General features: G+C 41.6%; 1 protein-coding gene across 2 annotated transcripts in view; it reads right to left on the reverse strand.

Annotated features, from left to right (window-relative positions):
• Window positions 1-26,248, reverse strand: part of adamts3 (ADAM metallopeptidase with thrombospondin type 1 motif, 3) — a 114,678-nt gene that overhangs the window by 34,758 nt on the left and 53,672 nt on the right. For both annotated transcript variants that reach the window (XM_067521808.1, XM_067521807.1), the window contains exons 6-10: window positions 21,744-21,827; window positions 19,629-19,785; window positions 9,523-9,628; window positions 5,510-5,653; window positions 3,660-3,792 (exon numbers count right to left, since the gene is read on the reverse strand). In XM_067521808.1, the coding sequence (XP_067377909.1) occupies window positions 3,660-3,792; window positions 5,510-5,653; window positions 9,523-9,628; window positions 19,629-19,785; window positions 21,744-21,827 (624 nt within the window). The remainder of the gene's footprint in view (window positions 1-3,659; window positions 3,793-5,509; window positions 5,654-9,522; window positions 9,629-19,628; window positions 19,786-21,743; window positions 21,828-26,248) is intronic.

The following is a 26,248-nucleotide window of genomic DNA, read 5'->3' on the forward strand; positions in this document are numbered from 1 at the left end:
GTTTACAGCACGGTTTAAACTTTTTTTTTGAGTTTTTCATTCAGCTCATCATAGAGTTGAACAAAAATCTGACCGTTAGTGTAGTTTAGTAAAATGTTCGCATATTCGGAAACTGAGAAGATTAAACGCATTGCATTAGATGGATTTTTTGAAAACATCAGATGAACTAATTTAGCTGTTCCCTGCACCCTTATGCACATCAGTGTCTACCCGAGTACATCAGGTCTCCCTTCATCAGACAATCGTCAGGGGGTCCTGGTATTAATCCACACACCAAGACAACAGTACAGCTCAATTCTTCTTTCATTTTACTGGACCAATAAAACTGGATGCACAAGACCCATCAACTTGTACGCAACACGTGTTAAAATGGATGTTGGAAGTAGATGAGATGCGTTCAGTAAAAACTCATACATATACCTCTGAGTGCACCGAGCTAATGAGCGTGCACGTGTGTTTTTAGAGCTAATGATTCAGATCTTTCAGCTGCTACTGCAGAGTCACATCTTTTGAGGGGAATCAGTGAATTTAAGGGTAAATCAAATTCTAATGATCTAACCCAAACCAAATTCTTTTCTTAACAAAACCAAAGTGCTTTTGGAGCCAAAACACAAAAAGTACGAATCTATTTCCTCTAAAATCACTGAAAACTTAAGAATGTAATGAAATGAAAATGAAATATAGGTGATGTGAGTTTTTCCTCTCCACTGTTGCCGTGGGCTCGGTCAAGGGGGAATTGTTGGGTTCTCTCTATACATCTTTATAGTGTGGACTTTATTCTGTAAAGTGCCTTGAGATGACTTTGTTATGAATTGGCGCTATATAAATAAAGTTGAATTGAATTGAATTCATCATATTCTCTTTTGGCAGCCATGTTGGACGAGTCACTGAGTTGACTGCAATTTTCAGGTGACACTGTCTGCTGGGGTATTTGGCCTATGGTTCAAGTTATCAGCCGTGGCGTGAAAATGACCACTCAAGTGACTGTGGAGTGGACTTGTCGTGGCCGCTTTTCAGATGATTGGATTATGATGGAGGCAAACAGAGCAGCCTGGGCTACAACCCTTTTTCTCCGGGATGGTGAAAACAGGCAGAAATATCGCAATCTCACACAATTGGGGTTAGATGAGCCACATATTTTCACTCCTGGAATGTTTATGGACATGCTGACATGTGCTCAGATGGATAAAATATATTTCAATTACTCTGATTAGGGATGTCCCAATGCCACCTTTCCCCAGATTGTGTACACGTACTTACAGTTTAGTACACGCTTACACACTGTACTTACACACTGTTGTAAGTACCAAACTGTTTTGCTTCTAGAATGAGTAGCTGGAAAGTAAATCCTTAATGATCCACTGCAGTTTAGCAAATCCCACGAGAACGGAAATGGGTTCCTCTGCCAAGACAAATATATAACTTTCACTGAATGGAATGAAAAGAAAGGGAATAAAGACAAACAAAGCACAGATTTGGAGTGAGGACCTGAATTCAGCTTTGCTTTTGAAGCCATTAATTATCTGAAAAAAAGCTATAAACCACAGATATTTTCACACCTGCCACCTGCGATGGTTAAAATATGATCAGGCGCAAGATTGGAAAGTACACAATGTACAAGTACACAATGGCAAGATCGGGCTGATGCCTGATACTTGCATCGACGGGTTTCACCTATCGCCATTCACAAGCCAGGACTTCAAAGCCTACATCAGCCTCTATGGCCACAGGTAAAGCAGGGTGGGGACACATATCCAGCAATTAGTCAGTGCAAAAAAACAGGTCATGTGACCTGATGACATCACGTGAAAGACCTGCATATGTTGGTGACATTACGCATGTGTCCAGCTTTGTACAACATAACAAAGTTAACAGTACAGAAATCAGGTTCTGTGCGCAACCTGCTCGAAGGCTTTTTTTAGACCCATTGTGGATCAGCTGAACTTGCTCTGAATCACTGCCTGTCAGTCGGTGTTACAGAGTCAGTGACAGTCTTATTGTTTAATTATGAAATGCTGCCACTGGCTGAGGTAGGTGAGTTTGATCATGATCTTCCTTTGTCAAGCTGAGCTTCGTATAAATCCAGGGTCCATAAGGCCGATGGAAAGTAATACATACATACTAAATACATCTTACAATTTAAAAAGATTCTTACATCATAGTATTACAGATGTGGAAAATAGTTGCTTCTTTCCAAACAAAAAGAGCGTCATCAATATTTCTTACAGTCTCTACCATCTCCTGAGGATATCTGATGCTTTCCCGGCTGAGTAACATCCAGCTACTCGATCCGTTTGTCATCTGTTTTGGGCAGGCAGTGAACAGTGTTTTGTTTTTTAAGCTGTTTTACTGTTTTACAGCTGGATGATGCAGCGAGCCTGGGATGAAACAACAATACTGCCACCGAAACACCGCTAATATTCAAGGGGTTGGTGACAGCAGCTTAAAGATACAGGTCACTCCTGGAGATTTGGAAGACAAAGTGTGAAGACAAAGTGAACAACATTCGTATGCAGTGGCTGCTCTGGGCTCTGGGTTAAAAAGTACAATATAATAACATGTAAATTAAGGAGCAAAATGTGCAAAGAGCAAACTGCAACTAAATCCTCTGGGTCAACTGACTATTTTATTATACAAGATATTAAATGTCAAAACTGGCCGACCTCCACATTCTTTTATTTACTGAAGTCAAATGATGAAGCCTTCAAGGAGTCTGCTGAATGTCGAAATGCTGTCAACAAAATTTCAACCTCGATTGAAAGTCAACAGCTTAGTCATCCACTAAAGGTCCTGCTTGCTCTCGTTTGTCTCTGCGATGTCCTATGTTGTTCCCCACAGTGTCAACATGAGTGTTTGTTCCGCAATTTTTAAGTTGATAAATGGGAGACACGGCTTTTTACTGAAGGGGTATTTTGTATTCTGCACTGATATGATCAAGTCCATTACTCATCTTGTGCCGCGGTTTCGGACATATTATACTCACATTTGCAGCCTGTAAGAATACCCACTATGACCTATTTGTATTTTCAACTATTCTCAACAGTTGTCATGAAATATTTAGAGCAAAGAACCCGCTGCTCATATTACTTTGACAGTATTGTCAGTGGACGGATTAACTTTTCATTTTTGTAAGACCAGCTCTAATTGGCATCCTCACTCACTACTGCTATAAAAATGACATCAAACCCTGTAAAAGCCAGTGCACATCAGCGTGATATGAGCAGTGAAAGAAGAAGAGAGAAGTTTTGTTGATAAGAATGTGTGTTCAGCTCACCGTCTGCAGAGATGCAGCACGATAGGAGACGGCACCAAAGAAAGCAGATGTGCGTTTGAAGTGTGCACTAATCCACCGTCTGAAGCTGCCCATGCAAGTCTGCAGTTATTTAAAAAGTTAGTACCATCGTCATTATCTGTGCACGCGTTCTGCAAAAAGCTCACCGGAACCTCTCTGCTCTGCTCATCTCAAGATCCGTTTCCAAAGCCTGAGGAGGTTTCAGGTCGGGTGGCATTTTCCCCCCTGCTGTCTAAGAGCAAATTAACTTTCTATGATCCCATCTCCTACCCTCTTTTCCACTGCGGAGCTTCACTTACAGACCTTTTCAGGAACAGCTTGCAAGTAGCACCTTTCCGCTAAATGGAAGCCACGTGACTGTACTCACTGAAGTGCAGATCTTATAGCCCACTCCAAAGTCAAATCGACACTGCTCATCCATTGAGTAGTTGATGCCAGGGAGTTCAGGAAGCTGCGGCCAGTCGTGTTTGAAGGGGTCGTCCAAGAGACAGTCGTAGGTGCTGTGAGGAAATGAAAGGAAAGGTTGATGCTGGTGTCAAATACCGCATGGAAACGCAATATCAGGTAAAGATAAAAGAGGGTTTTTCAAAACCTTGTGGCCCTGTGCAGCATTTAACCATCTCAAATGCAGAGAATACTAATACTCACCACGCTGTTGCTCCTAACAGATGCAATGCATTATGGAGTGTGCGAATTGATTCTGTGCACCTTTAAACCGTTGTTAGGTTGCTGCCAATGAAACTAATATTTACTTTACTTCATCAAAAGTATTAAAGGATGTATTACGTGATAAACCATGCGGTAAAACATCTGCAGAAATTGTTCAGTTATAATGAATGGAGTTAATAAAAAGGCAGAGAAGGGGTCTGGAGTGTGTCACATGGACTTGGTTCTCATATGATGCAGAATTGATGTCAACACTTTACTTCACAAGTCCTGCATTTTTCCAGATGATTTCCAGGAAAGGTTCCTTTCATTTCCTACAGTTAGATTCAAAGGAACCTGTGATGCAGAATTACATTTGTTAGAGTAGCTGCTGAGTGCATGAAGTGTCTTTTCTTCGTTACTGGAAATTCCTGGTAATTAACATCTCAACAGCAGCTCCCGTTTAGAAATATATGAAGACGTTTACTAGGACGTTCTTTGGAAGATATGGAACCTGTGCTACTGGACTTACAAATGAATCCCTTTCAGTGTGATTCCAGCCATTATTTACATACGGGTTGGTGACTTTTGAATTTCCCCTCGGTTAATGTACTCGCGTCAGCCTTTATCTCCATTCCGTGCTCAGCCTGTTTGGGCATTTATACAATTTAATTTACCACTTAATGAATGAGCTAACAAACAAAAACAAAGCCATGCTTGGAAAGTTGAAAGCGGATAAAAAAGCACCTGGACTAAACATCTAATTTCAGCTCTGAGTGAGCAGTTGAACATTTAGCAATTTAGTGTTTTGTTGTCATGCAGCTCTCAAGTAATTGCTCACTTGTTTAAACACGCACCACTTTGATACCTGAACGCTGCACAGAAAGCTTTCAGAGAAAATCTATAACAACATGCTTTTCAAGCGCTTTCAAGCTTATTATTCTACATCATCATTCTGCTCTAACACTTCATAGGATGTAGTAGATTTTTTTTCTCCACAATGCATCCACTCATAATAGCTGGGGGCTGCTATAGATAGAAGAGAGCTGATAGATAGACAGGTGTCCATGCTCTACTGAACTGAAACCATCAGAAACTGATTCATTTACAGATCAGTGAAGAACTTGACGTCCGCATCATTTGACTGGGCAAAAGAGCGTTTGTGGTCCATTGCAGTGACGAATGTTCAGAGCTCTGGAGAAACCGAGACACCTTTTGACCAGAATCGGCAGTGGACTTACAGCTGAAGGATAAAAGACTCTAATTTGAGGACATTTTGGACAGGCGTGACACAAGCTTGAAAGGAGCGAAAGAAGCCAGCTGCAGGTCTCAGACACAATCTGTCTCCAGTCATTATCCAGCTTTCTCATCTGTCCGCAGGAATATTAAGACCACTTCAAATGTCCATCAGGGTGGCCACACCGAAGGACTTTCACCTTACTCTCACCTTCCATGATTGTCCGCCCGACGAGCCTATTCAGTTCTGGTGAAATGACTGTAAAAAGGGCAGTGAAACATTTCAAACCAGCAGGATGGAGGCCCAGCTTTCATGACCTGCAAACACGAACTCACTGGATGTATCTCTTAAGCTCCTGTCCGCTGCACATGGACCAGTGGTATCGATGGAAGGCCGCCTGCACCAGAGGAGCCATCACGCTTCCCATCGCCGTTTCGTCCCCGCAGCGGTTGCCTTGGCCGTCGTGCTCCATGCCCAACCTGCTCCCACAGGGACAGACAGACTAATATAATAATTTACAGACTACATGCTCACGTCAAGGAGCTTTCAGTTGCTTTTACACCCCTGAGTGATGATAAAAAAAAAAAAACATATCTAATCAACTTATTTATGCAAATACTTTACTTGCACTTAAATAGAGAAGAAGTGAAGCGTACATTTCAATTTGTTTAACTTCAATTTCGTCACACTTCCTCACAGCTGTATGATGTTTAATCTATTTCTCTCCCTTTCTTCTCCATCTTTATTGATACGCGTTTCATTGTGGACAAAACCATTATCATTTTAACAGCAAAAAACAGCACACACTGGTGCATGGTATTTCTAAATCAGTTTAAAGTATAGTTTACTTAAAGTATGTAGGGCTAAACTATATTACATGTAGGAATCTTACAGGAAAGCAGATAAATGTATTCTGGACCAACTATGTTGCAAACCAAGTTATTTTTTAATTTCTATTTATACAGCACGTGTCCTACACAATTCGAGGTGCTTCAAAATTGGTTCGTGAAGTGGACAGATGGTGGATCTCTTTGTTTGCTGTGTGTCTGCTGCGTATGGGTCCTTTGGGTGTTAGCGATCGTTATGCATCGGTTGTCATCCGACCCAGTTCTTTGTGAGAGCTGCCTCTCTTATCATACACATTGTCTCATGTTGGCTCCAATATCATCACCAGAAACCAATTGGTTTCTACCCCAGATGTGGACACTTTTGTTTCTGCGGTTAAACTACTCTAGCAATTAATGTTTAAAAATATTAATGGATGTAATTTATTTTCTTGACACAAAAATAACAGTATTTTCCAGAATTAATGCAAAAAGCTCTGAATAAGGGCAAAGTAAACATTATTTCTTATTTGCCTCAGCGAACCAATCAAGTTGTAGTTTATCTACATGTCTGTCCAGTCATATCTTAATTAGTTCAGCTATAAATCCGAGCAGATGTTTTTGCCCGATGAAATTAAATTCTTTTCTGGGATTTCTGAGAACTGATGAGAATCTGATCGATGTTCACTGGAGTTCATTGTGACTTTGACCTTTGACCACTGAAATCATTTTATCCTGTTGGATGCATCTGCTAGATTCGAGGAAATTCCACCAATTGTATGCCGTGTTATCGCAGTCACAAGAATCACGTGACCTTTGACCTCTGGCACAAAAGCTCAATAGAAATGGATGAACGTGAGCTCACAGCGACCTTGACCTTTGACACCCAAAATGAAACGTGCTTGACATTTGTGTGAAGTCATGTTTACGCGAATGAGATAGAGGGAAGGTACGGTTATAGGGTCACAGTAACTGTGACCTTTGACTTTTGTCAAACTTAAAGACTCAACGATGTGAGGTAACAGTTACCTGAACCTTAAAAAAAAACGTGCACTGATCATGATTGTTTTACTTGTTCTTAATATGTGATCATTATTCTATTGTGTGTGGTAGGTGACTTGACATTTAATATAGTTTAGGCCTACGTACTTTAAAACTGATTTAGAAATACCAAGTTCCAGTGTATGCGGTTTATGGAAGACTATAACCAAACCCCAACTAGCACCAAGGAAAAAAAAAACCCACAAAAAACAAAAAAACCTAAAAACTTTCAGGCGCCTATGTTGCAGTGATTTCTTTTTTCGTCTGCAACAGGCAGGAAGGAGCATAAACCTTTCACAAATACCATACAATACACTGAACAACTGCTCCGTAATGAGTGGAGCTAAGGTGGAAGACAACCCAGCAAATCCCCAATGGGTTGCTGAACCAAAACAAGCATCGGACAACAACTCGCAATTGCACCATTTCCAATTAGTCTGGATGTGGTAGGTGTTGGATTTAATGTTGTGGAGGCGTTCGTTCTCCGTCTGAGCTCCGTCTGTCCACTCTGCCCACACCCAAACCTTTTTTTGTTCACTCTTCTTCTACATTTCTTTTATTTGCTGCTACTATGTCTCCCTTGGCTGACACAAGAGGGACATACTCAGTGGGCAACAGTTTCAAATATTGAAAACAAGTCCATTGTTATGTTGCTACATGAATGTTCGCATGTGGGTGCGAATGTGGACGCGCCATGTAAACAGGCTCTGAAAGAGGCAACGAAACACCACGGATGACTGAGTGAGAAATGCAAACGTATCTTCAGTCATCATCAGCCACAACCGGTAGCACTTCAATAGCCTGGCTCTGCTTGAGGCAGCAATTTATCTCCTCATCTCAGGAAACGCTTAAGATTTTTTAAAATAAGGCTCTTTTCTTTTCTTAGAAGCTTAGCAGCAGTCAATAGCTTTTTTTTTTTTACCTATACAAGGATTTAATATAGAAACTGAATTCAAGGTCTCTGAACTTCCCCTTTAAGATTATGTCTCAGCACTAGAAAGCTGTATGTGTTTGTGTATACACATTGTTATTATATGGCTCTTTCTCCCAAGATAAAACCCTCTGTTCACTGGCCCCCAGTTTTAACTGCAGAGCAACAACTGTGAACTTGGAGCGTTCAGCTTCTCGCTCTGAGACATTTCAGCAGGTCTCATCCTTGCTATCTCAGCTGGTTGACCCTCGGCGGCTGCTGCTCCTCCCGCTGAAGGACAGCTTTTCTCTACGGCAAGTCACTTCATCCTCAGGAGCTCAAAAAAATACAAACATAAATAAAGGACTTGGTGAGTTTGCAGCCTGCAGCTGTGGTGCAGAACATTTCAAAGCCATTTCTGCCACAGCATCAACTGGAAACACTTCATATGTGATGTTAACCCTCTGGCACCGTCTGATGTTGTGGATGTTGACTGTACTGAGCAGACCAACCGTTCCTCAGATTATAAGCCATGATCTCTTAAATCCTGGCATCACACAAAGGCTTAACCCCTCTTAGTATCTGATTGCACTGACTCTGCAACAGTTGGCGTCGACACTGAGGCAATAAAAAAAAGTCCCGTTTGCCTTTTTTTTATTTCTAATTGTATTTATTTTTTACGCCTCCCTGCTGGTGAAAGCCGTGGCCGTAGACAATATAAAAAAAAATACTTTTCTTTTGACTGTCCATATATTGTATGTCCATCTTTGTGACTGCGATATCTCATCGTCGCCTCGAGAGAAACTATGCTGATTGGACAGAGTACTGGTTGTACTCTACTGGGAGAGCTATTGTGGATCATGTGTGTTATTAAAAAGACAGTGATATTCTGTTTTGGCCAGATTACATATAAATCTTTAAAATGTATTTGTATAAGTGTAATGTAGAAATGTATTTCACTGATCCAAACAGCTACACTGTGTTAAAACCTTTCTCCATCTGCAGTTTTGCAAAGACAATCTTGGCGTTTTCTTTACAAATAGCCAACATCCATGCGCCATATGTAATTTCTGCTCAAATGTCCGATTACCTTCTCACAAATGAGCAAGTTCAACCTGCGTACTTTCATAATAATGTGCATGATTTACCTCTGCCTGCAGTTCAGTTTGTGACGCAACATCACTCTAAATGAAGTCTAACTGTGCTATTGTGCATTTGCCCAAGTGGTTGAATATGTACTTATTTCTGACATTTCTGATGTCTGTGCTGATTGTTTATTTGAAGCCCTCTTCAGAAATGAAATGTGTCTCTTGGAATGTTGACTATGCTGCATGCAAATACAGCTTGTGACTGCGTCCTTGTGTTTTCGTACTTGATTCACAAACCATGACATTCAAACAAGGCAACACTCTTGCTGTCACAATGTTCGAGATCAAAATGCCAAAAGGTCACTTATGATACACATCACAGGGGGGAAAAAAAAGCCCCAGGATGATGGTTACACTCAATACGGGACATTTGGAAGAAGAGCAATTATTATAGTTAATTCTGTCACAAAACAAGAGGCACTTACACATGTCCAGTCTCGTGAGCTACTACAAAGGCTGATGAGAAGCCATCTTCATGGTTCAGAGTGCAGCTCCGGACGTCGTGGCACATTCCTGTGACTGGAGCGTAACCTGATGGACATCAGGAGAGAGGCCGAGGGTTAATTATACATTGTTACCTGAGAAATGCAGATTGAAGCTGGCAGCCGTTACTATGGTACTACAGAACTACATTAAAGGGCAACTGCGCCATTTTTCAACTTTTTTTTCCTTCTTTTTGGCTTTAGTTTAGGGTGTAAATGTACATTAATGCTTTAAAATGTCCCACTCACTTCCATGTATTAAACTATTTCTCTGCTTCTAGCTTTAAAAAAACTCCTCCAGATGACATCACTCGGAGGAGATTTTCATCATCAGGCGTTCCGATAATGTCATCTGCAGGAGCTCTGGAAAAGCAGGTTGACCATGATTACAAACCCCATAGTGTGATCAACAAGATGACATAATCTGAACTGAAGGTTACTGCAACTGATTATCATCTGGAGGCATTTTTCTGCTAGAAGTAGAGAAATTTTAATGTAGTCAGAGAGAACATTAATGTCATTAAATCACTAGACTACTCAAACTGGACCCAAAAGAAGAAAGTTCAGCATTGAACTACCATCCTTTAACTACCAAAGAACATATTTTATCGGGTTTAAATCAAATGTAGGCTTTCAAAGCTACAGTATAAGCCCTGCAAAAGAAATTCATTTTACTTCTACTCTCCTGGAGGCAGAAGGTACAGTATCTCCAAGCCTAAGAAAATAATAACCCAGTTCCCGCATGGCTAAATATGGCTCAGGTACAGTGGGAGGTTGACCTGAACCTTAACTCAGACAGATCTGTATGTATCTGTATGTGTGTCACACGTGCGTCACGATCGTGATGATACACGCGATCATGCACCCTGCCGCAAAACAGGAAGCAAAAAAAAAAACACAAATATAGCTCCGGGGGGAGACACAGCAGGAAATGTTGTCCCTTTACTCTGCTTTGTGATTACTATTAATGATTCAAACTACTACTGTCCCACAACCCCCTACCACACTTGATTTGCACATGGGTTGCTGCAGCCACGCTGGTGATACGAGTGATGGACAGTACGGCGGCACCGACGAACCTCAGCCATGGAAAAATTAGCATCAAGAGACATTTCCTCAGTTAGTCGTCACTCTGTGCTGTTGTGTTACTGGTTTTTACAACAAATGAACCACACACCGCAACGACAGACATTACTGAATATAGATTTCGGCACAACACTGCTACATGTAGTATACAGTTCTTTTGGCGCAGTGCCCTGTCCCATCAAATGACCTTTTCACCTTTAAGCTACAAAGCAAACCATTGACCATTTGACATGTGACCACAGGAGCCTGGGATTGAACCAACAAAGCTGTGGGATTGGTGGACGACCGCTTTAACTCCTGCGCCACAACTTCAAAAAGGCAAAACCTTTCAGACGTAAGGATGTGGCAAAGTTCATCACGCTTTGAAGGACTGCAGCAATAGTTGAACAACTTAAGAATAATGCAAAATGCCAAATGATTGGAGAATTTCATCATCTACATTAAACCACTGGCACATTGTGAATCCACCAAATCCAAAGTTGAGCCCAGAATGGAGAGATCCACTCCAGCACGCCTCTGTGCAGGGTCCTTACTCCCATCACCCCCCCCCCCCACAACTCACAAATACCTAAAGAGACTGTGTCATAAACCAAAAATGAACACAAGGAGTTAATCGTGATAAACTAATAAAAAGTTAAGACTACTGCCGTTACAGAACAAAGCCCCAAAACAATTAAATGTGGATTATTAAATATCGGACCTCTCTCATCTAAATCTGATGACGATCATTTGTTACTCCTAGGTTGGATTTCAGGATGCCCCACTAACTCCCTAAAAAGCCTGCAATTAATCTAAAATGCTGCAGCAGGAGTGCAGACTGGAATTAGCAAGAAAGATCATATATCACCTTCACTAGCTTCTCTCCATTGGCTTCCCATAAAATCTACAATAGAATTTGAAATCACTGCTTCTTACATACAAAGCTGTTACAAAACGGTCAGGCTTAGTTCGATATCATCCCAGTAGACCACTTCGATCTCAGAATGCGGACCTGGACAGATCGCCTGGCTGTCACCGGTCTGACACACAGACAGACAGCCATTCACACCTCTGGGGAAATTAATTTCCTTTTTTGGGACAAAGCCTACGCAGGCAAACTCAACAAACAAGCGAAAGCCACAGAAACACGGCAGGTTTAAACCTAGAAGCTTTTTACTGTGAAGCATCTCCACAGAATGCTTTCTGTTGGACGTATAATAATAATAATAATAATAATCACACACAGAAGCATTTAAACACTTAAGTCAGGAAAAGACAGGACATCTATTACCTCTAAATCAATCTATACGCAATACACAGCAGATAATTATTGTGGAAAAACTAAAAAGTAGGATATTACGGAGACCGTGAATACACCTGATCAGAACATGTATTTAGTGAAGTAATGACCAATTGAAGGCGAACAAAGTAAGCTCATGTAAGAGCCCATTAACACCTGCACAAAGTTTAGGAGATGTGTACTGAATGAACAGTAAGTGTATTTTGAACAAAGTGGCTCAGTGTAATTTTATATAACATTGATTATTTTCTTACAGGGTGTTTTGGAAAAGGACTTTCACTCTACAGGGAGGCTGCAGTCTCCATTAAAAACCTTCTATAGCCGTTTGTCCTCTGATTAACAGACTTTGGATTTGCAAAAAAGGGGGAGCACAAAAGACTGGAGCACAGGACAGGACACATTTGAAATGCAAATGTAGGAGAACAGTAGGAGGCAGAGGATGATGACAGAATTAGAAAAAATGAAATGAGTGGTGTTAGAAAGGAGTTTAAAGAAAAAAAAAAAACACATGAGACGATGAACAAAGAAAGAAGATGAGACAAACAGATAGAAATTCAAGACAGAATAGCCAGTCCCCAACATAAAGACTGTATAAAGTAGGTACGTCAAAGGTATTTTCTCAACTTCTTTCTGTGATAATGACAGGGTGACAAGCTTGAGAGCACATACAGAATTACATCATTAGATCATGCGATTTATGCCGTTTCTGTGTGTTTTTAGACATCCTGAGATTTTCCACGAATGGACAAATCTGGAAAAGTGGGATCACGAGGATACAGAACAATATGTAGAGGGATGGACTGTGACGCCTGAAGCCAACCTCTGCACCAGAGTTTTAAACTACAAACAAAGAGGAGTCTCTACAGAGTTCAAGGTCCAAACAATGCATGTCGGGAAATCTGCGTAGGTGCAAGTCAGAACAACTACTGCTTGTACATCATAGGCACTTTATGAGACGCATCTCATAATAAGGGGATAAAATGCAGGGGCCCCCCCAGAGCTCACAGCAAATGGTGAAAAAAACGAAACTAAACACAAGCTCACGTGTTACGCAGATCATTTCTCAACCCACTGAGCGACAGTCAGCTCCAGTGTCACAGCAATGTCTCCACTACAAACTGACAGACATTCAGATTTGTAGTGACATTTCTGCTGTGTTGCACCTTTTTGCAGTGCGTTTCTTCATTTGGTTGCATTTCCTGATTTTTTTTTTGTTTGCTTGTGTTTTGTCTGTTTGCAGGTCTGTGAGCGCTCAGGGCCACAGTATACCGCACAATACAAACTCAAACTAAACTAAACTAAACCCATCGTCGAGTTATCATCTTCTGAAATATTTTTACTGACCATCTTATCTGTGTCTACAGGTGTGTGTACAAGGTGAAATTGTAGACTTAGATGCTAACATTATGTAAATGGAACAGATGATTCCACAAATTTCATTGTAGTGTTACTGACCAGATCAAATTCTGCTCAGCAAAATAGTTTTACTGACAAACTACTGACAAACCTGCTGCTGACGTTAAAGTAAAAGTATAGTAGATTTGTACAATGATGCTGAAGTGATGTTTATGTCCGGACAACAAAAAGCTGACAGCATTAGTTTTTGGCTTGGTAATTGCAAGTATCGACTTGGACATAAATCAACATCAAATAGAGCTAAAACTGTCACGTGGGCCACAGGATACATAGAATTTCAAAATGCACAATTCTTTTGGAGTCTTCCATTATTAATGTCCCCTTATATTAGATGCATAATGAAGCTATATGGTATCATTTCCTTTTCCTTAGTCTGGTAGGATGCATTTACACATTATGAAACAGAGGACGCTCAGCTGCTGTGTGAAAAAGCAAGTCGATGCAAATCTGATGTAAAGAAGTTGTTGTGCTTTTAACTGGAAACGAAGTAGAGCTCTTCTGAATTGGAGCCCAGAGTGACCCAGACTTAAAAAGTGAATCGATTTAAAGTAATGAATCTGGCGACAACTTGTTAAACAATGAAGCTTCTGAGAGTCCAACAACATATTATGCTGTAGTTTCTTTCCAAAGCACATTCACTGTTTCTCCCTGTGCTGTGTTCAAGGCCTTTTTACTGATCTTTTACCTGCACATTTACAACCAAATATTTTTCTAATACAGTTGTACATATTTTAGCGATGATTCAGTCCGTTTCATGTCCATCCAAGCCCTGGAAATGCTCCAAATGCTGTCGCCTAAGACTGTGGAAACAGATGTGACTTGATTTTCGGAGCCTAGAGTAACTTCCCTTATACAGTTTTTTAAAATCCATTTTCTGTAAAATCTGAAAGAACAAAAAAAAAAAAAGGCCATGGTGGCTTTTAAAAAAATATGTTTAATGACGTCGTGGTCACATACATTTAAGCCTACGTACAATTTACCTAACTGCATGTGTTTGGGCTCCTCACGCATGGTGAGGACATGACAACTTAAACCCGCGACCTTCTTCACAACCCAGAGTGCCGACCACTCCCACGCCCTAATTGGATGTTTTAAGCTTGACAAAAGACCAAAGGCCTCGTTTTTCTCTGCTGTGTGATGTTAATTGACTGCTAATGTACATAAGCAGATTCACTAGAGGCTTGAAAATCCAATGTTATGCAGCACAGAAGGGTATTGTTTGTTCTTATGGCATTTGATGGATTAGATTTGCTATTTAGCGAAGTCTGAACTGACGTCGCTGTGGCTTCTATCATCCTCTTATTGCTGTTTGTTCACTGTCTGTGGGCTGAGATCCAGTCAAACATAGTATTTCAGCCAGAGAAAATGACTCAGTCTCAAAAATGTCACAAACGCCTAATAACATGTTTCTTACTGCCTGGCTCCTACAACTCGTCGAACAATGGCTGAAGGGAGGACGGCAGAGAGGCGATCGTTCGATGTTTTCTCCGGGCGTCATTGAAGCAATTCTGCTTTTGACTGGTGGAGTCCTACAGGAAGCCATGAAGCCAATCACATCCTAATGTCCTTGTTGACAACACAGAGAACGGATTCTGCTCAGTGTGGGGATTGTCATATTTGACGGATTTTCACATAAAAGACAGCAGCTTTTGGTTTATATCTCCCAGCAGATTGAAATTGATAAAACACAGCAGCAAGAGCATGCACATCATTAAAAGCCCACTTGTTCTTATTCCTAAATCTGCAATACAAATGGCCTGACTGTAAGTTTGCCAATAAGCAGCACCACTCTATTCATCAACTCATTTTTCTCCGTGAGGTTGGCTGAGCTGCGATGGTGTTTGGACGCACGTCTCTGTTCTCCTGCATCTTCTGTTTTACTTGCAGGGGAAAAAAAATGAAAGGGAGCTTCAAAGGTTTGGCCCTTGCACAGAAATAAAAGACAGACAGTGAAGCGGAATGTGTGATTAGAAAACTTCAGTAAGTTATTTCAACAATGGCTTCGTTCCTACTACACTACTGCTTTCTTGTCCTTCAGAAGGCTGCTACGCAACCACACCACAGCGAGCTATAACAGGAAGTGTAATGAGTGACGATTTTAGCACATTGGTCTCGTTAGAAACAGCTGCTCATATACTTTCATTTTTTTTTTCAGGGATTCAGCCACTAAATGAAGACAACTGACATAGTGAAGTCATCCAGTTTTGTTTTGTTTTTTTAAGCAAAAACACAACTAAATAATTATTCAAATGTTTGGAATAATTGTTTTCAAATGTATTTATGTCATTTTTAATATCTTTTTTTTCACATGATCAGACCGGTTTTCATTTACTCAATACACCAAGCAAAACTCTGCAGATTAATGCTGAAGGAACAGTGAGAAAGCATCTTGACAATTCAACACAGCTTTGCACTTTCTGCTTTTTTCTGTTCTCACCACCAACAAACTACTCTCGAGTTTGTCCACGACCGGTAAAGGGGTCCCGGAAGTTGGCGTGGAAGTCTTGGCCCAAACCTGAGTGTGATTGGTGGGTTTCAGAGCTGCGCAAACGAACCACAGCAAGGGACTAACCGAACCACTGTTCAAATTCCACCGGACTAAAATGAAGCAGGCTTGAAAACACCCTGTAGACATGTTCTGTGGTGGGCTGTCCGTGGATTCCGACCAAAAGCAACAGGCCCTAGATGGCACACAAGAAAAAGCCAGCGGATCACCGCAAAGCCAGGGGGAATTATTCTCTAGGGGCCGTGACTGTCTGCAGTAAATACCATGACAGTCCAGCTGGTAACAGTTGTTAAGATATTTCAGATTTTTCAGTCCGGACCAAAAATGTGGAAAAACAAAACTCACTGATGATGCAGTCTTTTCTCCACGGCCACATTTATACCCTTTGTGGACTATTATCTGTTAGTTCGACGTAAACCGCGGGCTTAAAAGGCACAACTGATGAAAGTCTTTGAAATTAGTGGCTGGCTTAGCTGCAACACTGTCCATCCAAATTAGACATTAGGAGAAATAAGGCAAAGGCATTTCTCACATTCTGTACATTACTGTACTGTAAGTGTGTGTGTGAGGAAACGTTGCCTTGTCTTTTTTTTTTTTTTAATCCCGCAGACGAAATGTTTTGATGCAGTTCAGTTACAGAGCCTCCCCGAAGGGAATAGATTGCTAAAAGAAAGGGATCAGAAGTCGCCAGCTGATCGTCTAACTGTCACTCATGCTTTAATTCCCCAGTGCACCGCGTGAAATGGATGCATTGCTCGCTGCACATCCAAATAGAAAAACACTGTCCCTTTTTTTCTGTCTGCGCCAGGCTTCACAGAGAGATAATAACTCACGCACCCTTTTATCATGTTACTAGTCTCAGCCACCTCCATTTGACGGTGCATTTTGAAGTGAAGAAGATAAAAGGTTTTGTGCGTATGGAAAATGCACTACATTATTTCAGTTAGACCCGAGTACGCAGGCATGCGTTGATTGCTAATTAGGCCTGTGTGTCTCTGAAACACGCCGGTGTGTCGCTAACTGGATCAAACCAAAGCCCTCAGCAGTGGTCAGCCTCATTGTGAACCCACTACACCACCTCTTTGGATGCACACAACCTTTTTTGACTATTGCCATGCAGACGTCCTGCTCACCGATTCCAAGCATTTCCCACGACCACTAATATCACGGTACAAACTCTATCAATGTTACCAACTTACTCCATTGATTTGTTCCAGTTGCATGGAGATCATTTGTCATCCAACTGTTAGCTCCCGCTACCCTATATGATGTGTTCTGTTCCCAAGCCCTGATGTTAATAAAGTCCATGAAGCACTATGCTGTCATTCCTTTGTATGCCACCAAAGCCCCTCTGACTAGTCCTGTGTCCAGTCTTGCAGACCCACTTCACTCACTTCAGACCACTTAGCTGTCACAAGGCAAAATCTTCTACTGGGATTATTCGAATTGTCTGAATCATAAAGTTTGCAGGTAGTGCCACCATCATAGGCTCGATCACTAGGAGTGAGGAGTCAACCTACAGAGAGGTAAAAGGAGCCCTGACATCATGGTGCAAGCACAAGAACCTCCACCTCGGTGTTCGCAGGACCAAAGAGAGGGTGTTGCACTGCAGCAGAGGTCGGAGAACACATAGCTCTGCCTATATTCACCGGACAAAAGTAGAGAGAGTCAACAACTTCAGGTTCCTCAAAGTAATGACTTGAGGCGGACAACCCATATTTTAAAGACTGCAAACCAGCGACTTTTCTTCCTTGGGAGATATAAGAGGTTTGACATGGGTGAGAGTTTTTCTCTCTGGCTGCCTCATGGCCTGCTGAACCTGGCAGCACAACACATCGCAGGGTCAGAACTGCGATCCACGCAGGAACCTCTATAGCAAGGGCAACACAAGAAAAGATGGAAGAATCATAAACAACCCCAACTAGTCCTGCCATAGACATTATTGCCATCAGGGAAACATTGTAGAAGCTTGAGAGCCAGATCCAGCAAGCTCAGAGACAACTTCTACCCACAGGCAAGCAAACTCATGAACACTATGAACACACATGCACAATATACACTTACACAAACCAGGTTTCAATGCCTTGTTGTATTGCTGTGCATGTGACATTAAATCTCGTGATTCTTAAGCTGCCAGAACATGGACTTCTTATGTCTTCTGATGGTGCCTTGTGCTATCATTTGTGATCTGTGAGTTTCAAGGTGGAGTTGCTCCAAGACATCCTCCAACTCCCCGTCACAAGTTCCTGGCGGCCCTCTTCTCGGACCACGGCCAGTGGGTACGTCACTGTTTGGACTTTTGGGAATACTCACGTGCGTATAGTCTACTTCAGTGGAAATGATGCCTTATACCAGGTCAATAGACACAGCTGCATTACTCTATTACTCTGTAAACTGGCCCCACTTTGCAACTAAAGTGTCAGGAACTTAATGGCTGCTTGTTACTGAACTCAATTTTAATAACCTGTCATCTCCTGAGTTTGGAGACTCCGGCAGCCAATTTTCTGATGGCCGTGGTGTTAAAACTGCAATGGCATCTGCTAACAACACCTGAACGCCTGAAAGTTGTAAGTGACTAAAAAAAAAAAAAAAAGGATAAACAAGGATAAAAAAAATAACGAGCTGGCTGGGTGGATTCTGTGAAAGCTGGCTGTGTTTCCTCAGACAAAAATAAGCAATTATTTCTAATTCCTGTAACTTCATTTTTCAACACATGGATTCATCCGCACTGTTTGAATTCATTTACCCCCCTCTGAAGCCTAAATTAGCCATTCAATTTAGTGGTTTTGGTTTGTTTTTTTCCTGTAAATGACTCAGATTGTGCCGACATTCTGAATGAAACACACTGCAGACCAAATATTTTATTGCTATTTAGAGCAAAACCAGTAGTAATGCCTGCAACTCTTATACATTTTAAATTAATCGCATCAAAGATTGATTATTGATGTATTCAATAACTCTGGGAAAGTGCATCAGTGGGGTCTGTCAATGTTCTATATGTGAAACGTGCCTGTACTTTATGTTGCACTTCCTAATTCATTCCCTTTTGTCTGCAGAGCAAAGGCAGCAATTAGCGGATTAGCAGAGCCAAAGTGTACAATGTTTGCTTCCAATTGAAAATAAATTCAGCTGCTGTAAAAAGAAGCAATTAAAATGGCCTAAAGTGGCCTTCGGGGTGCTGACTTTGGACAGTTAGCCTCATTGTTTCAGTCTGTGGAGGGGAAAAAAAAAAAAAACCCTAATCAATATATGGCAGCGAGTGCAAACTGGCCTGAGCCTCCAGAAGTCTGCATCCAGAAGAACAGATAGTAAGGAAAAGTTCGAAATATATGAAGCACAAAAGTAATCCTCAGAGCATTGATTATACAATTTGAGCCTAATAATCAGTGATGAAGTGAGTTTTTCAAAGCTTCTTTTTGTCTATCAGACAAAAGCCCTTTGATTTTACGTCTTGCAACTGGGGCACAAAGAACCTACTGAAGACAGTGAGAGAAAATCTGACACAAATTCCCAAATAAAAGTAAAGTTGTTTTTATGTTAAATGTGCAACATCAAAAAAAAACAAAACAAATCCCTTAAAATAATCAATTTATGTCAACCAAAGAATCGGTCCTGTTTAACAACTATTCTGCGGGACAGGGGGCTTTACTGCTGTGTATCCAGACCCATTTGCTCGTGTAACTGTATTCAGATTAACCACACATGTCGAAACATTCACGTTACGGTTTGAACCGTGCCAGCGTGTCTTCGGGGGGGCTTTACCTTGCATGCCTGTGGGGCCGAAGCCCTGACGTGTGAGGAAAATGGCGTGGTCATGGTGCTCGGCGTGTTGAGCATCGCTTTTCTGCTGCACGGATGCCCAGCGGCACACATTTTCCAGGCTCCGTGATGGGTTGCCTCTTTCAATAAGGCTGATGGACTGACAGACATCAGGGGGGTGGGGGGGGAGACAGAGAGAGAGAGAGAGAGAGAGAGGGGCTTACCGCCGAAGCTTGATGAAGCATATCAGCCGACCAAAAAGACACATTGTTAATTGCAAGTATTCACTGTAGACACAGAGTGAACATGGGGACTCATGATAATAACAGCATTGCAGCAAGAATTCTCTCTGTATAATCTTAAAACATGCACACAAACACAGGCACTGCTTTGCATATTTTGAAATTTTCTGCATGCACTTTACAGTACACGTGAAGTCTAAACTTAAGTGTCATATAAACTTAAAAATTATTTATTTGATATTATAAAATCATATCAATGAAGCAACTTGTATTTATTATTCATATGCTTTTGTTTCGGACCATTGTCTCCTTTCTTATGGCTACTTATTGAGGTTTTTCTTGGGTTTGATTTGAATTGATTTACTACAGTTCTTCTGTCACATGTAACTTCCCACAACACGTGCTACGACATAGTGGCTGGTGGCCGTCTACCATAGCTGCTCCTATGAAGTTGACATTTTTTGGGTCCAAATTCCGAGCAATGACTGCCGAAGACGGGTTTCCAACTCTGAAAGTGGGAAGAAGCTCACCAAGCCGGACATCGAAATCCAAGATGGCTGCTTCAGGCACAGGAAACAGTAGTAAAGGTGTAGTAACTTATGGTTTAGTAGCACTTCTGTCTTACTGGTGGACAACTACTCCGTACTTTTCTTTCAGTATCAGACTGCTGACTTCCAAGCTAACCTGAAAGCAGCGGCATGTAACTACTACCTAGGTGGACGTAGCTACTTAGCTAAAGGTAGCTAAACCTAGTTAAAGGTACAATTTAGTGAAGAGAAGGCTTTTCTGTTATTCCTAACTGTCTAAAAAGTGTATTCCGTAGCAGAGGAAGGTGAAATAAAAAAGGAAACTGCAAGATATAATAGCCCCCAATTGATTCGTTCTTAAAGGGGTCTAACATTTAGCTTTGGTTCTGCTGCACAAATTAGCCTGACAGAGTTTCACAAAGGTTGAACTTCATGTGAACGATTGGGCCCCGTTAGTTTTTTTGCTGTGAGCAGGTGAACACATTGGGGTTATTGCACATACGTTAATTCATCTTGCTGCTACAAATAGTTATTTCAAATGCTGGTGTGACCCAGTCTTAAAGCTGATGACTGTTGGACTAACTGCCGATTATGTGCTGTCCTTGTGGACACACTCCCCCTTTATTTTCTTACAACATGAAATCATGGTTGATTTCTTGACAACAATTCACAAAAAAAAAAAAAGACCCTTTATGTTTGGTAAAATGTTTTTTTTCATCCCCTGGCTTCTTTTTACACCCTCCAGATCCAGGTGTTTTTATACTAAAATGCATTGGACACATTCAGTGCACTTGCGATCTCCAGTGCTGGTTTAGGTGAGTTACTTTAAAGGGGACGAGTTTTTACGCAATCGGTTTGTAGATTTGTTTCCGCTTTGGCAAGAACATCTTTTTTGGCATTTAAAAAATATTAATAACAAATAAAAATCCACCACAGTACAGAACAGAGCTTGCAGTTGGTTTTAATTTTGTCATGAGGTTCACAGGTTCAGTCTCAGACCCGATACCTGATAACAGTATTGGTATCGGGAGATGCCTGATGACCTTTGGCTGTTTTTTCTTTAGGAAACAGTTTAAAAAAAAATAAAATCTTTATATTGCAGCTAGATTAATTGATAAAGTAAACACCAATTACAGAAACAGAGACTCCAGTTTGTCTGTGCTGTGATCAAACTCAATGCGGAGAAGCATTTTTCAGACTCTCGGCCGCAGTGGAGTTTTCTCTCACACACCCATTATCTTGCAGCCTAAGAGGCAAATTCTCGCCTGTCTGAGTGTCTGTCATTTTCTGTCATTTTTCTGCATTTGCAAAACACGACAAATCAACAGAAATGGACCGCAAATACTCACCTTGGCGTACCCGAGCATGATCATCCTCACCAGGACCACATTGATGTGGACTCCCAGGGACTCATCGTGGTAAATCTCGTTCACCTGAGAAGCAGAAGAATGACATTTATCATCCACAGGGCTTTGAAGAGCTCATACAAGTAGCATGTCTTTTAAAGGCACCTGCGTCAATGATGCATTTAGCTGCAATATCTTGTTAATTGTGGGCTTCAGCTTTCCACTCACCGGTGGAAAAGAGCGAGAGAGTTCACTCCAGGAAGGACTGTAATCACGCACCTGTACAACCATTATTTTATGGCTTTCTGAGAGTCACTGAATAAAAGTGAGGAAGAGCAAACTATCATCACATTTTTGTTTCTCACAGAAGTAACCGTACCAGGAAAAAAAAAAAAGTCTAAATGTGCATCCGTATAACAATCTCTGCAGTTTGTCCACTCGCGAGTTTTGAATAGAAGGTGTGGTTTAGTGTGTACACGACCAGGATTTACAAAAGCAAACCTGTTTGTGACATTGGCCCCAAATGCAAAGTTGTTCCATGGCGTTTTTGGAAGAAGAGCAAAAGCTTTAAGAGGTAACAGTGGCTTTAAAATGATAACAGACTTGCAGAGAGCTACAAAGACAGAATAGAGAAGTGTTTGATAGAGGCTTTTTTTTTTTTTTTTTGTATGCAGGCCATCTAAGTCCCCTGCAGCCTCAGCAGTATTATAAAGAAAAATGGGTGAGTCGGTGAGCCTGGGCAATAAAGGACTCTCCCCAGGCAGCAGTCTCACTAGCATTTTCCACTGGCATAAACCTAAGGGAGACAGTAAAGTGAGCACAAAAGCTCAAGCTGTGGCCCCACGTTTACTAGTCATCACAGTTTTCGCAACAGCGGTGGCTTCCAGAGTCAGTTTTTAATCAGCCAAAGGGATCAAATTTCCTCTTAGGGGATCAGCGGCACTCACTGTACCTATCTGTGTGTATCTGGGACAAGTGATGGAGTTGCTGTTTAAATAAATCCACGTGCACGTTCACTTATCTAAAGGAGGGTGCAGAATATATGAGCCTGTCAGTAAGTTTTTGTTTTTGTTTTTTTAAGGCACTTAACCTGCTAGCAGTGACGATTCAGCGCAGAAAACAATTACCCATTAATAAACAAGTGCCTGAATGCTCATATCAGCCGAGCAAAAGTGAGAAGTGTCAGGTTGTAAAGCTCACCGTGTACATCTGCACCAAGTCTGCTGGTAGCCAGTGGGTGATGGTAAAGTATGAATAAACCAGCGGAAGCAAGAGCAAAACTCGGCCTTAACTGATAAACTGTATTCATTAATCGTGAGAATAGTTTATGTAGAATCCGAATTTATATTCAGAAAGAATAGGCTGTTTGTTGGTTGCTTGGTTAAAGATAAATCTCTTCTAAATTTTGTACTTTCGATCCTGGTGACCAGAAAGTACAAAAGCTCATTTACATTTCTGGCCACAGCCAACGTTCACACAATATTATAATTACAGGGACTTAGCTGATTGTCCTAACTACAAATATCTAGTTACCATTCAATAGCTAGAAGGGGCTTCTCGTAAATAAATGCATCGCTTCATCCAGGGACGTGGTATGGACAGAAAAAAAGAAGACGACAAAGACCGGTAGAGACGCTATGAGAGTGAGAAATGTGCCCCCGTACCAGGGACCTTCTAGCTGTGAGGGGGCAGGGCTAACCACTCCATTCCGTGCTGCCCCTCCATAAAATTACTAGCTGTAATCTATGTACTCGTGTACTTGTTAATCATACTGTACCTACACCTATGTACGGCACATATATCCCAGCTGCTGGAGCTTCCCTAAGACTTTTGTAATGTAGATAATGTTTAATTGGTGCAACAGCTCCTCTCCTTACTTTAATCGCACATTTTGTCTCATTTATTCTTTCCAAAGAGATGTGTCAGTGATACGCAAGCTTCACTTCGGGATCAATAAAGTCTTGTTTCTCCTGCAGTAAAACCTAATTGGCCTTATCTAACTCTTATTACTGTGCAAGTAGTTTAATATAAACTTTTTATTTTGGATGAGAACACCAACGCTCTAATTACAACATATACCCCCCCACCAATAACACCACAAACTGTCTCTTTTAAATTTCTGTTAACAAACGAGATGTTTTAATTAGTGCACTTTAGATTTGCTGGGATACATGCTTTTAACTTTGCACACAGGCAGGCTTCTTTACGCTAAACCAGGCAACATGCCTCCCAGCTCAATCTTCTTATTTAATGCACACCCATGAGAGGCCAGGTATCAATCGCCTCTTCAAGCATTTTGAGATAAGCTTATTTCCCAAAATGAAGCATCGGGCAGTAATGCAGGATGTATAAACTGAGCCAAACATTTTAACTGCTAGAAATGCAAGAGGGTTTCTTTTAATTCAATTTCACCACTGGCCTCTGCACTGACTACATATATTATATGGTACATTTTAACATTTTTGCTTCGCTGTGAGTTAACTAGTTAACTAGAGAGCAGTGCTAGCCAATCATACAAAAATCGAATCTCCCTGCTCATCCCAAATACAACACGAATCCCAAACAGAAGCCCTGCAAAGAACAAACCACAGTCAATATCAGAGAAGAAAATCATTCAAAAGATGCCAAGTGGGCACGAGGCAAACAGAGACAGGGTCACCAGGTCAATCGGACTGATCATAGCTCCAGTACTACTGTAGGAAAAACAACATTTTGGCAAAACATAGTGTGATCACACAAAACATGCTGTGTGTGTGTGTGTGTGTTTGTCCAGACTGAAAACTGAATGTGTGTGTAAACCAAACCAGGGGGCAGAGACGGGCGAGACCAAGATGAGGATCCTGTCAGTAACGTGTGTGGTGGATGGACCATGCAGTAAGTACGGATCAAACGAGCGACCAAATCACCATCTTGTTCACACTAAACTGTATATGAGAAGACTTCATTTGTAACCAGGAGCATTTGGGACTGAAGCGACAGGCAGCGTCACAGTGGCTCCCATTTTCTTTGCCCCAGTGATTGTTCACTGAAGCTCATTCACCTCATTGCTCAGACAATATGCGAGTGTTCTCCACACGGGGAGAAAAATATTCCAGCAGCATATGATCACTTGCTTTTTGATGCAACCCAACTCCAACACTGCTAAATTACCCGAGCTCGCTCAGGTTCCAACGCTCACTGCTTTAGACTGAGAGAAGCAACAATCTAGCTGAGTGTGACCCACGCTGCAGATGAGCATTTAATTCTGAAAGGGAGACAGATAAGTGCTGCTGATCCTGATCCACTGGCTGCAATGTGAGCCTCTCCTTCAGGGCGAGCTAAAATTACAACATGTGTTCTCTTCCTCCCACAGAATGATCTACTCGCTTTCAAAAGGTTGGTCATAACGATGTACAGACGGCTTCTTAGCAGCGTCCCCCCCACACACACATACAGTAGGACTCCCTTTCTTTTATTGAATAGTGTTCAGCCTTACATTTTATGTGCACAATTGCAGCTCTTAATAGCCACAGCAATACGTCACTAGGGAGAAGAAAGGGGAACTGATGTGGTTACTGATCAATATCCCTAAATTGACCAGCTGAGCTGTACATCTGTTATGTGCGAAATACGGTCAGTTCATGAAAATTGTCCGTCCGTTGTTGGAAAAGTTGTATTAAAAGTTGATGATTAATCCGAGGTGACAGATGTGTTGGAAGGAAACCAATGCATGAGAGCAAACCGAACCTAATGCCACCTGTGCTATATCATTTGGCAAATGATGATATAAAATGACTTCAAGGTATACGGACCCTGAGTGTGAAACTTGCTGTCTGATCTGTGCCCGAGATGCACAGAAAAAAATGAGAAGTTGCAGACAGAGAAAACACTAAGTGCCTATATGTGTCAGTAATAATGCATAAGGTCTGTCATTTCTGATGCATCCCCCTGGTGTTAGATCTCCTTAGCAGACTTCCATTACCACTACCACTGAGAAAAAGCAGCTAAAAATGAAACTATTTTTTGGTGGGGGGGGAGGGGGAGGATGAAAGACATCATGTGTGGGAGGCCGAAAGAAAAGGTATATGGATGCCTTTGTCTACCTCCTGTTGTGCACTTTTGGCTTGAGACTATTTTCCCAGAGTCTCAGTTGAGAGGAATCTTATTTCTACAACATTTAATGATATTTGAACCAATACTGTTCCTTCAACTTTGTGGTGGCGGTTTGGGGAAGACCCTTTCCAGCTCCATGAAGACATGGTTTCCTTATTTTGCTGTGGAAGAGCTTGGCTGACCTTCTCACGGCCCTGACCTCAACCCCATCCAACAACTTTTGCATGAAGTGGAACTTGGCTGATATCATTGTGGGATCTTACTAATGCTCTCGAGGCTAAATGGGAGCAATTCCTTGCAGCCGGCTTCCAAAATCCGGGGCAAAGCATAAAACCAGAGAGTTGAGGCTGTTAATGCAGCAGAATAATGTCCACGATGGCTCCACTGTTCGGGGGGGGTGGGGGTGGGGGGTGGGG

This window comes from Channa argus, chromosome 11, assembly GCF_033026475.1.
Source record: "Channa argus isolate prfri chromosome 11, Channa argus male v1.0, whole genome shotgun sequence".
NCBI classification, from domain to species: Eukaryota; Metazoa; Chordata; class Actinopteri; order Anabantiformes; family Channidae; genus Channa; species Channa argus.